Source organism: Perca fluviatilis, chromosome 6, assembly GCF_010015445.1.
Source record: "Perca fluviatilis chromosome 6, GENO_Pfluv_1.0, whole genome shotgun sequence".
NCBI lineage: Eukaryota > Metazoa > Chordata > Actinopteri > Perciformes > Percidae > Perca > Perca fluviatilis.
In genome coordinates, this window is record NC_053117.1 from 244,389 (window position 1) to 261,890 (window position 17,502).

The 17,502-nt window shown below is 42.5% G+C and overlaps 1 protein-coding gene across 2 annotated transcripts in view; it reads right to left on the reverse strand.

The window, feature by feature from the left end:
* Positions 1-1,490: 1,490 nt before the first annotated feature.
* dtx1 (deltex 1, E3 ubiquitin ligase) overlaps positions 1,491-17,502 on the reverse strand; it is a 56,645-nt gene continuing 40,633 nt past the window's right edge. The window contains exons 4-10 of one of the 2 annotated variants that reach the window (XM_039803122.1): positions 15,464-15,525; positions 15,150-15,281; positions 13,171-13,232; positions 12,848-13,006; positions 10,239-10,400; positions 7,620-7,709; positions 1,491-6,989 (exon numbers count right to left, since the gene is read on the reverse strand). In XM_039803122.1, the coding sequence (XP_039659056.1) occupies positions 6,765-6,989; positions 7,620-7,709; positions 10,239-10,400; positions 12,848-13,006; positions 13,171-13,232; positions 15,150-15,281; positions 15,464-15,525 (892 nt within the window). In that variant the 3' untranslated portion in view covers positions 1,491-6,764. Of the gene's footprint in view, positions 6,990-7,619; positions 7,710-10,238; positions 10,401-12,847; positions 13,007-13,170; positions 13,233-15,149; positions 15,312-15,463; positions 15,526-17,502 lie in introns of both variants that reach the window. The other variant, XM_039803121.1, reaches the window with a different exon arrangement.

The following is a 17,502-nucleotide window of genomic DNA, read 5'->3' on the forward strand; positions in this document are numbered from 1 at the left end:
ACGTGAGTGTCATTACGTGTCTGACAGATCCCAGAGCAGCCTCGCAGTATCATGGTGACCACTCTTCCCCTTTGTTCCAATGAATAATTTAATCAAACCACCATAACCACAGACTTCACAATCCAACAGGAGTCGGAATCTAAAGTTAAATGATGCCACACCGTTCCACCGTTGCAACCGTTCCTCCTCCTGGACTTCTTTAAATGCTAATGAGAGCTGACCTACCTGCAGTGATAGGACAGAGTCTCCCTTCTGGTTCTCTCATTAGGCCAGAGAGGTGAGCGATACAGGAGGAGGCATCTATCAAATTATAGATTATAATCCAATAATGTATCATACATTATTCTGAAATGGGACATTCTGCATAATGAGGACTTTGACTTTTGGTACTTTACATATATTCTTTTTCCAATACTGTTATACTTCTGGGGATTCGCCGATTTAGCGTTACTTATTAACGAATTTCAGGCATGTCAGCACGCCTTCTCTCTTGCGTGCAGAAAGTTGTCTGACGGTCCAGCAGCATCAGCTCATCACAGAACAGGTAGGTGACTGGTTCTGTAATCCTGCTCGGTAAGTGACAATTAACACTAACATACCTTATTTACATGTTGTGATTCGTTAGCGTGCAAAACTGTAATGAACGAGATCACAGCCATCTTCTATCTGTAAACAAACCGGGAACTATATTCTCAGGCGGAAGAATATAGTACTTGGGCGGAGTGATATGCTCGCAGCAAGCCTGTCTGAGAATATACTTCCCAGTTTGTTTACGGTTAGAAGATGGCTGTGTCTCATGTTACGTTGTTTTTTGTACACGCTGTGACTCTACAAATCACAACATGTAAATAGGAACATGTTGGCGTTATTTTGTCACTTATTCGGAGCAGTAGGATTACTGGATCCAGTTACCTGCCTGTTCTGTTATGGGCTGATGCTGCTGGAGCTGTCAGACAGCGTTACAGCACGCACAGAGATGAGAAGGGTATGTATCGACTTGTCTTACTCTGGGGGTTACGGTGAATAAGCTAAATTCCCAATAAGTCGCCGTGTTCCTTTAAGTAAAGTTTTCAAAGCAGGACTTTAACTTGTAACAGAGTATTTGTACTCTGTGGTACTTTTACTTGAGTAGACGATCTAAATACTTCTTCAACCTCTGGAGGGGTGTGATGAAGGGGAAGCTGATCTGCTGCAGGCCTTGGTTACGGCCTGCTTTAGTATGCGCCAACCACAGCACCAACATACAGCAGCCTGTGACAGAAAATGACCATAAAGCAAATTTACTGCCAGTGAGACCTGTTTCTGCTGCACTCCACAGCTCCAGCAAAGCTCATTTATAACCATATAAAGAGGTAGAGAGCAAAGAGCTGCCTGAAGAGAAGGAAACGGTGGCGCTAAATGAAGGAGAACATGCCACCGAGTGTGTGTGTGTGTGTGTTTGTGTGTGTGGGGGGGGTGGTAGAATGAGGGAGAGCCAATGTAACAAAAGGTGAAACAAACTACCCCTGTCCAGGGCACATTTATTTTTCCACAATAAACACACAAACATGCAACAAGGTCATCACAATTCAATAAAGACCGATAGATTAAGAAGCCCTTTATAGTTTAATCTGTCTCTCTATATCTTCCTTTGAGTTGATCTCAGTTTCTCTCTGTGAACCTTTTTAAATAGCAATATGTATACACTGCTTAAGAGAAATCAAAGCACAAAAACATGATTTGAAAATGTCCATTAATATGGGCCCTTCATACGCGAAACATTCTGATGTTTTACATGTCGAAAGAGTGAGGAGAGCCGCCAAACGCTGCCTCGTCCCCATCTGTGTAAATCAAACCCAATAGAGGAAATCAAATCCTTTCTAACTAACTGGAGTAAGATATTAAACCACAGTGCTAAACCACCAGAAGACCTGGGTGATATCTCGAAATAAGCTATGATGTTTTCATACGCAAAAAGCTGTGCATCGTCAATTAACTTCCTCACAGTTTGGTTAACATGCACCTCTCGGAGAACATTACTGTATCTTTAAAGATTTGTTTACTAGACGCACACTCGGCACACATTCACACCCACTCGCACAGACAGACAGATACAAACACACAATATATCCACCCAGTACAGTTATCCCACTTCTAATCAAATGGAACATATTATGGAATGCATCTTAATAAGAGTAATATAGCAATTTTATGTAATAGTTTTTTTTAGAGACAATCATCATTCAAAAAAAGACAACAAATATGTTTTCTAATACATAGCATGTGAACATCTTCGGATTGAGACTCTTTGAATCCTGGAGGTAGGCACCCCATAAAGAAAACATCCATTGTCATTTAAAACAACAAAATGTGCCTTCTTGCTACACATAAGTCATGTATTAGATCTTTAAAATTGCATAAACACCATCTCTCTCTTTCTTAATCAGACAAATACCAAACTATGTTTTATTCATCATTCCCATATAAGTCTGTACACACCTGAAAAGTCTAAAGGGCCTGCAATCGTTCCTAGTACAAGGCCGACATATGGAAAGAAAAAAGTCAAAAAGGCAAACATTTGGATTTCTCTGGTTGATGAATCTTTACTCAACATGGAAAAAATTCCCTGATAGGTTGAAAGCATTCTCTCTTGCTGTCCCGTATTGTAAAGGGAGTCAAAAAGGTTGTGAAGGAGAAAACTTGAGATGGAACAGGCCAAACAAAAACAGTTTTCAACACCTGGGTCAAACATCACACTTACAAATACTTTTAGTGGTTTGCTTTAGCCTGTGCCTGTGCCTGTGCCAGTAAATTGAAGTTTACCACAGATTACACAGACGAAAACACTTTAAACCTAGCTGATAACTTGCTTTAAAATTAAAAGTGTTATTTCATAACATCAACCACTCGTGAATAAATAAGTAGCATTTAAAGCTAACGTCCCTAGCTGAACACTCAATGAGCAGCTGACGCCTGTGGCTAGCTAGCAACGTACTTCGCTAGGTTCAGACACTGGTACGTTACCATCACTGTTGTTGAGGCGAATAAACAACGACTGGACAAACCATCTACATTTGAATTCGCGGAAATAATACTAGGTGAAAATACACTTTTCTTTATGTCTGAACACAAATACAAAAATCTCATTGGAATGAGAGAAATTGTATTGTGTGTTTGTGTAAAGGCTCATTTATGCTCTCTAAACGAAAATAGATACGTTCATTTCAAACAATGTAACCGTCGCTGCCCACGTACTTCCACGCGTCCTTTACGCGGCCATGGATGTTAAACAATACATCCACTAGAGGGAGCTCAAACAAATCGGTCTTGCATGGACCTTCACTTTTCCTCTGCTACGTCGAACTCCCATTTAATTGCCGTCTAATTTCCTCCCTGCTGTTCTATAGTAACAAAATTGTCCCTGTGCCCGGGCGGAGTAAGTATATTACGGTAAGTTTAAAATTTCTAACTCGCCTACCTCCCCCTAACCCGCCATTTTTAAAATGTCTTTGTTGTGTCCTATCATCGTGTCTCGCTCGAACTACTGCCTACACTGGCCCCATGATTTCTGTATCCCTCCGGGGTTTTTTTTCCGTATGTGCAAGCGCAGAGTACAAAAAGAAGGCTCCATACAAATACATACTATCGTTGAGCATAAATGAGCCTTAAGACATTGTTAGGAGATGACTGATGACAATAGGTTTTCAGGGCCTTTAGTAGTAATTCACTGCACTTCGATTGACAACTGCACTGACAGAGGTCAGTCCCACCAATCTGTTGCTCCAGTTAGCTTAAAACAAACACTAAGAACTATTGGTAACACTTTACTTGAAGGTATCTACATAAGAGTGACATGACACTATCATGAACACATGACACTGTCATGACACATGAACCCTAACCCTAACTTGTCACGACAAAAATCAAATGACACTTAATATCCTGGACAGAGAGGATAGGTGGTTTGAAAGAGGTGTCAAGGAGGCCATATTTGTTAAAGTGGAGCGACCCTCTTTAAATAGGGGCGGTGGGCTGAGACATCATTTGTCTTCAGCCTACAACATGGTTCTGAAAACCATTCCCAGGCGCTTTACAGACACACCATCCTGCTCCACCTCTTGAGCAGGGGGAGGGGCATCACCTGAAGCTGCTGGGATACCATCTTCTCTGGCAAACACAAATGGACTACATCTTAGCAGTCATGTGACTTCATGCCATGAGATCATATGACTGCCCTGTGTATTAAGGCCAGAGTTACTTCCTGTGCACACTAAACAACTGATGAAGGTGTTTGGATGAACACCAAAATGTCTTGTATTTGATATTTTTAATCCAGTGTTTTTAAATTAAAGCTTTGTTGAAACTTAATGAGAGAAGCGTTATGTCATGAACGTTTATGACTCGTTTATAGTGTTCATGACACGTTCATGACAGTGTCATGTCACTCTTATGTGTATACCTTCAAGTAAAGTATAACCAAACTATTTGTAGCTTCTATTTAACCCAGGCGCACCATTTTCACCTTCAAACGGAACAAAGATTGCTGACTGCGTCCATTCCCATGTTCTGGACAAGTAGAAAAAGAGAAATGGCCCATTCGGGGGGAATGGACATCTTCATGCTGCTAAAGCTCCCCCACCGATAATAAAGACACATTTACTGTATTTATTGGAGTCCCACAGGGGATCAACTACAGAGATTCTACATTAAGGTAACGACAGCAGCATACGCTAAGACTACTTGTAATATAAGACGTCCATAACATGTCGTACATATTTCAACAGTCCCTGACATACTGACAAATTCATCTTTGCCAGATTTTATGTATTCATGTTAACATGTGCCTGTGTATAGTTATGTATATGTCGGTCATTTTATATTTTTTCATATAGAAGAGTATAAAAATAAATTAAACTTACACCATCGACTCAAATTGAGCTTGAATTTAAAGGTATATCACACCTGCAAATGTATATCATATATATTCTTCAAAGCATCGCAAGCGGGTTTATAAACATCAACTTAAAAAAAAGACAGATTTAGTTGCAATTTAAGACATTTTCCTAAAAATTAAAAACGACAAAACTGTTGCCTCAAAGTGCTATGGAAGACTATGATTCACTCCAAAATGAAGCTCACAACTGGGTGCCCTCATGACAAACCTTAAATCAACACCCCCGCTCATTAAAATTGATCAGATATATTTATGGAAAATTATGCAGCACTGGGTTATCTTTTATCTCAGAGTAAAGAAACAGCACAAGATGTCCACCAAGGACTTTCAAAAAGTCTTTACCTCAGGGGCATACAATCTGAGGGGGGAAGAGGAGAGTGTAGGAAAAAAATCGTTCCCAGTGAACTACATACTAGACCAACATTTGCGTGGTTCCTAGAATGAAGTGCTCGGCTGCTGCTGAGCAGGAGGAGGGAAGTGGGGGCGTGGCCATACATCAGGTTCTGCCTTAACAACTCTGAGTGAGCTCACGCAGGGAATAAGATGTTTTAGCAGTGGAGCCCTATGCTCTGCCCAGAAGCAAACAAGCACACAAGAGGCTAGCAGGAGCCCAAGATGGATCTCCAAGGGAGAACTGTTGGTGTTTGAAAGAACAATATCCATTTGTGTCCAAGTGTGTTCAGCTATTCTCCTCAAGGACCTCAAGACGGCATATTATTGCCCCAGAGTACTAAATCACACACTCCGCCCTCATGTATGGTCAGCGTGATGGATTGTGCCGATGCCTGGGTTTGCCTCCAACAGGGAGACAAATAATGCCGGCTTTATATTCACAAAGGTCAGCGACATCAGTGTGTCAACAAAACAAATGAGTTTAACCTTGGAGTGTAGCAAATCCCGCTTCACAACCTCAGCCTGTCAAGTTCCAACACCTCGTAACAAGCATCAGACTGACTGGTAAGATGCTTGTTTCATCTATTTCACGTCTCCTCTCATAGACAGTCCACAAGGTTAACCATACAACATACGTTTATTACCAAACACTAAAGTTTCATAGCTTTTTATCTTCCTGGAATCTACTTCATGCACTGCAGAACACACTTCCATTTTAGAAAACAAACTGACCCAAGGTATCAGAAGTGTAAAATGTCAGAGATGTTTGGACAACTCTACAGTCACATCACCAAAAAAATCCTTTAAATCACAAAACCAAGTTTCACCACTTGTTACAGGACAATATTTAATTATTAGAGGAAAAAAGGGGGGATGCAGATAATCAATTCATCTGGATTCGTTCAAAATGCTGAAATTCTCTTCAATTTCTCTACACAAAATGAAGCAACAACTGATATCGACACCTCACCCGATTGCAGGGAATCGCCCGACCTTCATTATGCAGCATTAGTCTGGGCCATGCATTCCGGAGTTCAACATTTACAAATATTTCTTTTGGCCCCTCATCAAGTGCAGAGGAACAGCTTCAGCTTGAATCTAAAAATGGGTGAAATACCATTTACCAGGACAGAAATCTTACCTTTACATTCTTCAACCCTCTGAGAAAATTTGGCATGAACACAACAAGCTCACAGGCTGGATCAAAAGACAGCAGATGGGGGGGGGGAATCTTAGGTTATACAAATCAAAATATTGACCATAACCACGTCATTTATTTTGCTTCTGTTGCTCTTGTGCCACCACTTCTGCAGGGTGATTTCGTTGGCGGGGAGTAAAGAGATATTGGCTGCTTGTTGGCCCGTCATGCAGTGTCCTGTACTCTGGGAGACGGCGGGGCATGGTGGGTTGTGTTCTGGTGTGCCAGCTCAGCCGGCCATCAGTCCTTCAGGTTGTCCTCGCCGACCCCCTGGGCCGACAGCTCTGTCAGGACGTTGTCCAGGTAGTTAGGGTCGGGGTAGCCGTGGCCGGTCAGGTTGGAGCCAAATTCTGTCTTGTGGTGGATCTCGTTCCACACCACCGTGTCCGACTCGCCTGTGGTGCTGGACGTGCCGATGGTGAAGATGAGGCGTCGGTCCCAGGCCATGATCAGCAGCTTCAGGACCTGGAGAGACAAAAGAGGGTGGGGAAGTAGTTTTTTTATTATGTTTGTTAGCCCACAAACCAGGGTTACACAAGTGCGTATATGCTTTTCTTCCCATCCCCCTTGCGCTTACCATACGCCGCTGTAACTTGCTGCAGCGTACAAAATAACAACTACATTTTACATAAGACAAAAAAAAAAAAAAAACAAGACATATTGCAAACAAAAAAAATAAAATCAGCAGTGTGTGTAAATTAAGTAATTATGTGTAAAGAATAACATCACATTCCGACAATAACAGCCCATCATAGTTAGAATAAATAATGTTTAGTATTGTTTACTTTTTTATTTTATTGGTTTATTTGAAAGGGACCATGCATATTTATGAACATTGTTGTATAAAAACACCATGTAAATATGCCAAAATTAGTAAAAATAACAAATTTTTCATCTGCAGGTTTTTGCTTGATGAAAGTTCTAGTTTAGCAAAATCTTACAAAAAGACAAGCACCGATCGCAGTACGAGCAGAAAAGCTTTCCCCACTAAAGAAAGAAACTCTCTGCATCAAGGTGCACTGGAATCCAGCATGCTTTAAATGCTTGTTGAGCTGCTGTTGTTGTTGTTTTCCTTGGACCGGTGTCAGAGCTTACCTTCCTGCCTTTCTCGTTGTCAGGGAGGTAGCAGTGTCGAGGGAACCCTCTTGCACTGAACTTCTTCCCGGGGTTGGGGTGCTCATTGGTCTGGTGAAAAAATGTCAAGAGCAAAAACAAACGTTACGACCCCTTCCCTTCCAATTATGACTTAATTGTTGTAGGAAATGTCAACGGCCCCCACAGGGCGAGCTTTGAGCTTTATTGTTCATGTTGCTTACAATGTTCCTTTGTAAAAAAAAAGTATTTAAGTATCATATTTCCGAAAGTTGCTCTCAAGGCTCCAATGTGGGAAAAAGCTTGATTAAATTCTAATGCGTCCACACGGGCGTCTGAAGGGGGGCAGAGGTAGCACAGGTCACCACCAAAATCTGCTTGAGAACTCATCACTCCTCACGCTTATTAATGAAGGAATCATATGAAGTTACAGTTGCCTTGTCAGTTGAGGTTTCAATTGTGTCGCAAACATGTAATTGCTATTCCAAGCCTTTTCCTGTGTTTTGCGGCCTTTATTAGGCACGATAATTGAGCAGATTAAAATGTCACATTTGTTTTTGCATCGACTGCGTTCCCCTGTTTAAATGGGAAGTACATGTAGCTCAATGAGACACACCAACAATTATAGCGACAAACCAATCTGAGTGCAAAGCAGCGTAAGATACTGAATTTAAACATGTAAAGGAAATGAATATCAGATATCACGCTATTCGTTACAACAAGGGTTGACAATTGGTGCTTCAACAAAATATTTACACAATGAGATTTTATGAAAGCAAAATAGTCATGTGGATATAATGCCTAAAGGCTGATTTATGCTTCTGCCGAGGCTCCACACAGAAGTTTATACCTGTGCGTTGGTGTATACGTCTATCTCTTTAAGAGAATAGCAGGGCCCGTATGTGTGTGTGTGTGTGTGTGTGTGTGTGTGTGTGTGCGTGGGCAGTGTGTGGTAGAGCAAGTGAGAGAGTGACCCTGATTAGCTTCAGAGCTAGGACTCTAGAGAGGCATAGTGAGAGAAACAAAGTGTCTCCCCTGTGCGCTCTGACCACGGTGGGAAATCTGTAGCAGGAAAAGTGAACCCGCCGCTTAATTTCATGTCGTTTACGTACGTACCCACGGCAGAAGCATAAATCAGCCTTAAGTGTGTAAAGGCGTGAGACACACCAACAAACCAATCTGAGTGCAAAGCAGCCAAAATATATTAAATTGAAACGTGGAGTGGTATGTATTGCCTTTTGCGTATTCCTGTGGTGATTCTTATTCATTTGGTGGCATTTTGCTGTTGTCCATACACTCCATTACAGAGCTGCATACAGTATGAGGATGTTTAGAGAGCAAGAGGAGAAATAGAGGCAGGAGACCTACCGAAATGTTCCCTGGCTATAGCGCTGCTGTGCTGACCTGAGTGGTCAGGTCACCCCCAGTATTCTCTGTCCCCTGGGACACTAAGCCTGTTCCTCTGGTGGAAAAAGGTCAGTTTATTGACTCTATTAAAGCTCCTGTCAGCAGTCAGGATGAAATACGCAACCTTTTCATCTCACAAAGCCAAACCCAGGCTGCAAAAACATGCTCTCCCCTCCACTGCAAATGTGACCTCCATTGGATCGGTTTCATTTTCATTTTTCTAGCTATTTATTTATTAGATATACTGTATCTAATAAATAATGAATTCATTAGTAAAAAAGCCTGCAAATTAATAGATGGTGGTAAAGTGTAGGGCTGCACGATATGAGGAAAACATGCGATTATGTTGTTGAATATTGCGATAAGGATATTACTTGCGATAAATAAACAGATATAAAGTGTACCCCGTTCTGCTGCTTTCGGTATTCTGCTATAATATAAAAATCGCTTGTTGAATTTAAAACAAATGAGAGAAAATCCTTTCCAACATTCTTTAATTACAATTCTTTAAACATTGAATTGTATATAATAATAAAAAAAACTAAAAAAAGAAAGAAAAAGAATTACATTTTAAAGCCATAGTGCGTCGTTTCTGCCGCCCCCATGAGGAATTCTAAGTAATTACTGTAGAAGAAGAAGAAGGAGAACAACAAAACTGTCGGCGCGTCCACATGATACAAGCCTTCCGTGACCAAGCAACTAGCCACTTGCTAGTAGCCAAGGATGACACGGAGGATTAAAAAAACATGGACTCTTCAGAAGAGGTCATTATCTGCGCGCGAAAGTCACCGGACGACACAATCTTCTGAACATAGTCATGCTGAGAAATACAGAGAGAGTTTTGTGGAGTGGATAGTCTAAATGAGCTCAACTAATTTGGCAATGGCTTGAATGTAACGGACGTTCATTAATATCAAAAAGTTACACACTAAAGCTTTAAAGTGCAGTTTTCTACTGATATTTTCTTTCAACTAACACAAAAAAATCTAGTGAAGAGCCTATCTCTGTTCAGAACCACTGTGTGAGCTCTACGAATGCTGCTTCCTCAGAGACTTACAGAGCCACAACAGCTCACCTTCCTGCACTGATAACCGTCTGTCACACTAAAGCGGATAAGCAGCAGTTGTAGAAAGGGGCACGGATTTAGAAAGGAGACACAGTGGATCAGGGCACAAAAGCAGCATGGTGGATTTAGTGAAGGGACACACTTCTGACCTGGATACCGGCAGGAATGTCGTAGACAATGCGGATGGTTTTTGAGTCTGGGTAGCCGGGCAGGCAGTGGGGGATGACATGGTACTCCATCTTCCCAGGAGGCTGGGTGCCTGTTTTCTCCCCATAGATGGTTTTGCATGTTGGACACTGAAGACTGCCATCCTGGTTTGAAAAAGAAGAAGAAATATAATGGCATGACATTAATAACACAATAAAAGGATTGCTTTAATGGGTCAGTTCGCCCAAATTAAAATTACATTTTTAAGTTCACCTCTTGTGGTATCGAGCTTTACTGATAGTTTTGGTTTGATTTTGTGTTTTGAGATACCCATCTCTGAGATTTATGCCTCCACTCCAAAACAATGGGCATGAATGAAATTAATTTTTTTATGGTGCTTAAAGCCAACTTGTATTTAAAGCTGCCCTTATCAATATTTGTATATCAACGATGATCAAATGACTACGTATAATGTAAAGGTGCTGACACACCAAGGAGATTATCGGCCATTGGACAGTCTGGCGAGGTCAGTGACTCGAATCTGTTCGCCGTGTCCCGTGCCGTCGTCAGTCTGGGGGGCTGTCGGTGTTCATTTTGGCCGACCTGACATGTTCAGTCGGCGGCAGGGCAGTCGGGACTCACCCGGAAATGGCGAGCGGAATGAGCGTGACTAGAGTCTCTCAAAATCTGATGAAAATCTTTTAAACTGACCTTTGTTGATCTGAAATGAAGACAGATTCAGCAACTGCACGGCCTATTTCTCGCTTAAAATGTTTTCAGAAACACGTTTCAGTGAACTATTTTAATACAATATGAGATCATATTCTGAACGGCCGCCATGACAGTCTGGCTTTGAATTTCTGGAGAAAACAAACCCATGAAACCCATGTGACGCGTTCGTCCAATCAGCTGCCGGTTTTCATTTCTTGGGCAACAATACAGAGTAGCGCCGCCTGCGGTTATGGAGACGTATTACGTTTCTCAAGTCGGTGTCGCCTCAGTGTGTCCCGGGGCAGTTTTTTGGACCTCGGGGACCCGACTGATCATCTCGACTGGCTTTTCTGTCAACGGTCGGCCGTCTGCTTGGTGTGTCAGCACCTTTAAAGGGTTCCCTTCTGGGGATGAACCCACAGAGAATTATCAACCAACTCTGCGGTTCCCCTCAGAAATACGGTTCCTTTCAGCTCGTTGTTTTGGTTTTACAAATGTACAAATGTAACAAATGTAATGATTTGGTCCACCATTTCCAGCGGCTGGCAGCTGTTTTCAGCAAAAAACTAAAACTTACTGTGTGCTAATCCGCCGGATTTCACTCATTTAGGCCGGATACATGTTGCCTTGGGCTTCCTTTATGTTGGCATTTTAAACTCGGGTTGAGGACTATGGTTAACCTTTTCTCAGATCTCTGCAAGGTAAATCCAGACAGCTAGCTAGACTATCTGTCCAATCAGATTTGTCTGTTGCATGACTAAAACAACTTTTAAAGGTAAACATGTTCCACCAAAACAAGTTCCTTCTGAGCCTATTTTGCAGCGGTGCCTAGCACCACCTTAGACGATTGTGACTGGTTTAAAAAAATGCCAATAAACCAGAGCAGGTTTTCCTGAAATCCCCGAATGCTATGTGGTGTACCCAGACTCTCCTCCAGCAGGCTTTGGAGGAGGGTCTGGCAAAGCGAGACTAGCAACTAGCTAGCGAGCCAAGTGGAATATTTAGCAGCAGCTAAAGAGACAGGTATTTGATATTTCGGCGAGAGACCAAACCAGAGCTAAAAGAAGAGATTAATTGTGCTGCTAAAAACACAACTCCAAATGAATGCTTATGTTGCTCTGTATCTGCTGGATGTGTGAATAGGCCACTGTTTGCTAACTCGTTAGACATAAGCCCCTTTCACACATACACCGCAAACCTGAAATTATAGACGTTACATGACAGCAAAAAAAATGTCTCATTGGAGAGACAACGAGATTCGAGAACTTTTGTCAGTAAGGGCCAACGCCGAAATAGTCAGACAAATTTAAGAACGGCAAGAGACTCGGTTGTTAATGTGTAAAAAGGAAACTCCAGACAAGAGTCCCTAAGAAAGCTGTTGACAGGGTGTTATAAATAGTAGTAGGGATATTGTTCCTGGAAAGGTACTGTTGACATTTTCAAATTTAGTTTTTCAATGCTTTGACCGCAACAAGGCAACGGATATTTAAAAAAACCTGGACAAATAAAACCAAAAACATGGCTAAAATATGATTGCCATTTGTGTGATCTGGCCTTTTAATAGTAATTGATGAATTGATTTGATATCATTAGAACAACTATTGCTAAATTGCATGGCTGCTCGTTAAATTTGCTTGTATTGGCCTCTTTCGCAATAGCAAGCAGTACTTTTGTATTTCAAAAGTAAACTGAACTGAAGTGAGCAGAATGTAAAATGATTTTACAAAGTGCTGTCAAGTCAGATATGACTGATCTGATAGGACCGTATAAGATCCTCATCTGTGTGCAACCATATTGAAGCCTGATCATCTGGCAGTGCCATGCAATCCGGTAATACGAGTTTATAATTTAATCCGACAGTGACATCACAACAGCGTCTGGATCACAAGCTTTTGCCCACCTTATTGCCATTGTTGTACATGGCCACCAGGCACAGCAGATGGTACATGTGCCCACACTTGCCAAGTTTGCCCACCAGCTCTGGCTTTATGCCTTTGTGCTGCAGGACGCCTTCATAGCCGGATGACATGACCAGCCTCTCCATGCAGATGGTACAGTCCTGCAATAGCCAACCAAAATACTTCAGCTGCCATTCTACATGACTGTGTATTTATTTCACACTTGGTTAGGACATCAAACAGTCACAGAGTGAATATCTTGGTGGGCACAAAACTTTGAAGTCATCTGTGTGTGTGTGTGTGTGTGTGTGTGTCTTTTTCTTACCTCATCAGGCGCCACTTTAATCTTCTCTGTGTATCGTCGCACCACATCCTCTGGGTTCTTGCCTTGTCATAGTACAAAGCATTAGACAGGTTAGATCGCCATTGGAAAAAAGCCAATCTTGCCACTTACTTACACCCACACACCACAAGTAAATATGAAAAAAGGGCAAGATGGACCACTGGATGGCATTTGCCTGTCATTCAAACACAAGAGAATAACAGCTAGCTCTTGATGGATGAAAAACTTTCATCAGTCAGCGGTCACTCTGGCCTGAGCGTGCCTGCAGCCATGCTTTATTTTCTGATAAAAGAGTGGGAGTGAGTGTGCATGTGTGAATGTGAATGTGGTATGCATGTCTGTGATGTGGAAGAGGTCACCTTCGAAATGGCACATAACAACCCAGCCATCCCCACACTCTCTGATAATCCCTGTGTGCAACCAGGCTAGCATGGCTGAGAGCACACCCACAGCTTACACCCCTAATACGCTTACAGGCAACCTCTTTTCCCTCGGAGCCTTTGTTTGCTCATTTGAGGGACAGCCAGCGAACAGAGGGAGGGAGAGCAGTGGAGAGAGACAGAGTGATAAAAAAAAAAAGAGAGAAAAAAAAAAGTAAAAACGTATAAAGGGCGGGGAAGATGGAGGAGACAGAGAGCTGTGAAGAGAGGGAGGAGGGAAAACAGAAAAAAAGGAGGAGAAAGACAGAAGAGACTCAATTACGCATTTTACCCCATTACTATTTGATGTCTTCATTAGCCGGATTAAATGCCTCTCTGACCTTTTTCTATACGGAAAGCAGAGAAGGATAAGCCTTAATCTCCCTGCACGAGGTTGCACATTTGGCTGCTGTAACACATTTTTAAAACGTCCTAATAGTTTCCAAGGAATTTTCCAGGAAAGAACTATGTAATTTGTAACTAATTATAGGGAAATATAGAGACAAAATGCTGGCAGCATGGCTTCAGGGATGGCCTGTCGGCCTCTCATGTTAGCATGCTGACGTTAGCATTTAGCCCAAACCATCGCTGTGCCTACGTAATGTTAAAGCGTCACAGAGCTGATAGCATGGCTGTCTTCTTTGAGTTAAGTTAGTTGTGTTGAGTACATCAGAATTTCATTGGTTTTCAGAGATCTGTGGAAGAACTGCCCCTTAACCCCCCACCTAATATTTATTATTCATTTATCAGTCGAATTGCAGACATAATCCTTTGCAGGAACCTTCCAGCCACATATCAGTTCCTTCTTAGTAAATCATAGGAAACTGTGGGACCCGTAAAATAAAGCGTTGCTGCATCCTGTGCTCTGAAGGGTTAAAGAGGACAGCCCCGGTGCAGGGATGGAAGCCCGGCAGCCTCACTGATCAATCAGGACGAAGACTCCCCTGGGAAGGCCGGCGGTTTCCACGGCTCCCATCGACCAGCACTTATTCAAGCACAAAGCCGTCCAACCAAACCCCAGATCCACTCTCGACTCAGCTGAGTGCAACAGTCCCTTGTTAATGACTTTCTTTACAACTGCCTCTGTCTGGCCTAACACCTATAAAATTGTTACAGTAACACAGTCACTGTGTTTGCTCATAAATCTAAACTAGCAATCATCATTACATTTTATAGGAGCTTTTTGAAAGGTACAGGAATGATTTCCTGACTAATCCTCGGCGACCTTGGGTGAGGTTGGATTTATTGTAACACCCTCACCGAGCTTTAACGGGAGGCATTTAAAGAATAATTATGGAGCCTTGATCACAATAAAACACACCGTTGGTTTGGTTTGCATGCCGAACAACAGACTCAGAGACAGCTGATACGGAAACTGCAAAGCTTGGCAGGACGGAGAAAGTCTGCTGGCTATCAGTGGTTGGTCTATTCCTCTCCTCAGTGCATTTCAAATGTTTTCACTAACACACTATTAAAAAACAAACAAAAACAATGGTAGCATATACACGTCTTCATTTTCATATCATTCCCTCCGTATCTTACCTCTCCTCAGGTGCTTTTTCTTGGTTTTGCGGCGCATGCCGTTGATCCCTGGCACAGGCTTCATGTCGCTCTTGTTGATGGGTGGTGGGTGCAGTATGGGCTTGGGGGCCCGTGTCAGGCAAACCGGCAGACCTGCAGCGCACATCAGGATACCTGTCATGCCTGAGGCATATGGACAGCACACACACATACACACACAGAAGAGTGGAAAAAAGCACTGATGGTAAATGTTCAAGACCACGTTTGACCACAAAAAGTGCTCTTTTTTAGTTGTTTTTTTTAAAGCAGATGGTATACAATATATGTAGACTAACCTGCTAGTGCTGGGTGAACTGGTCCAGATCCAGTCAGGTTCTTTACTGGGAGGGCAGGAACCCTACAAGAGGAAAGAAAAAAAGGACGTTCGGTGCTGTTTTTAAAGTACCTCAAGGCCACAGAAAGTGACTTGCTCAGATCATATATTCATTCAGGGTCACACTACCACCTCTAGTGGCCATGTGGAGACATCCCGATCTACAGAAAACACTGATCATGTTCTCTGTGTGGCTAGGATTGCTTCATGCCATGCCAGTCCATTCTTGTTTAGTTTTTTTATCTAGATTTTTGACATTCCATTTATGGCCCTGTGATCTCTAAAATAGTACAGTAAATGGTCCTGATCGTGCACCACCGGCTGTTACGCCACAGCAGAGAAAAGTGAGAACAGCAGCTCGTTCTGGTCTGCATGCCACAAAAAACACTCAAGTTAAAATGCCACATGTGCTTCACCACAGAGACAGAGACAACTGCGATGGGATGAGACAGCTTGACTCATGTACAAAGCACTGCAGCAGAGCTTGATTCAGGATGACATTTGGAAAGGCTGGAGTTCACAGCGAACATAGACGACAAAGACAAGTTGACTGGCGCACTCTTCCTGATCTGTGGAGCGGACAAAAGCACTCGAGGCACTAATATGAGCAAGCAAGCAAGCCAGCGAGTCTCTTTACAGAGGGCCGGAGCCTCAATTTAACCAGCATCCCACAGCGGGGGCCACAGAGCAGCAGAGCTTGGGAACAAGTTTCCTTCCATCAGTGTCATGACAACAAGCCAACTCAAGCAAAAACAAAGTTAAAGTTAAGTCATTGGATGGAAATGTTGGCTTCATTATGAAAGAAGCAACAATAAAATCGCACCAGATGTGAGTTACATGTGACACAGCAATACCCTGGAAATCAGGAGTTCTCGCGAGAGCACAATTTGAATTTGCTCTGCGAGTCTATATCGTATTCAGTTGCTGGCATCGAGTAATGACGCTCATTGACTATGCCCTTGTAGCCGTGCTGCACCAATCACATCGGTGTATCTGATATAGGCGGGCCAGAGGCGAGCTAAACAGATGACGACAGTTTACTCTACCAGTTAGCACCGCTGGTAGCTAAGCGTACGGGGCTCTGGATACGTCACCGCGTGTATTGTTGTGATTGGTCGTAGTGTTATCCAACTGCGCGTGGTGAGATTTTCAAATGCATGCTTGGTGCCGCCCCTCGAGTTGGGCTATTTTTATTACTCAATGCCAGACCCTTAATCTTTCAGATTTGGGTCTGGATTTCCAGGCTAACACAGCAACAGAACATCTAGTCACAAGTCAAATCTCAGCTTCAGGATAAAGGGGCCCCATTTACACTAGGCCTATGGACTATACTGTGCATTTAATTGAATTTTGGTCGCGATTACGGTTTCCAACGATCACAAAAACAATGTAATCGAGAAAAACAATTGTTTTGCACATTACGTTTTGCAAGTAAACTCTTATTTTGTCTTGTGTTCTGAATGACACGCGCACTTTTGCCTGCCCCCGAAGGCTAAACCCACTCAACCAATAATCAGCGAGGTTCTGTTTGTGGTATCCGGTGCCATTTAAAAATCAGCGCGAGTGAAGATGGCGGAGGAAGAGAAGCACTTGGTGAGCAAAAGGGAGAGCAAATTCCGTCTGTTCTTTTTTTTAAGTTCAATAAATAAATAAGGTCAATGAGTAACCGTGTTAAATAATCGTGATTTCAATATTGATTTTTATACTGTGTTTATTGGTTTTCAGAGTACAAGATTAACAGAGCTATGCAATGCAAATAACCATTTGAGCAGCCCTAACTTACACCTGGTCATGTCTTGCACCTCGAGCATCCAGAAGCTACTGTGGGATTTCTTCTTCTTATTTATTATAGCACCTTTCGAATCTTTCTGTAAATTAGTGCAGTCCATGTTTCCAACAACAACTGTGTCTTTGGTTTTTTGCTGTTTAAATGAAAAAAAAGTTCTAATATGCTCTGATGAACCCTCTGTTCACTACCTACCGGGCACTTGGAGCAGACAG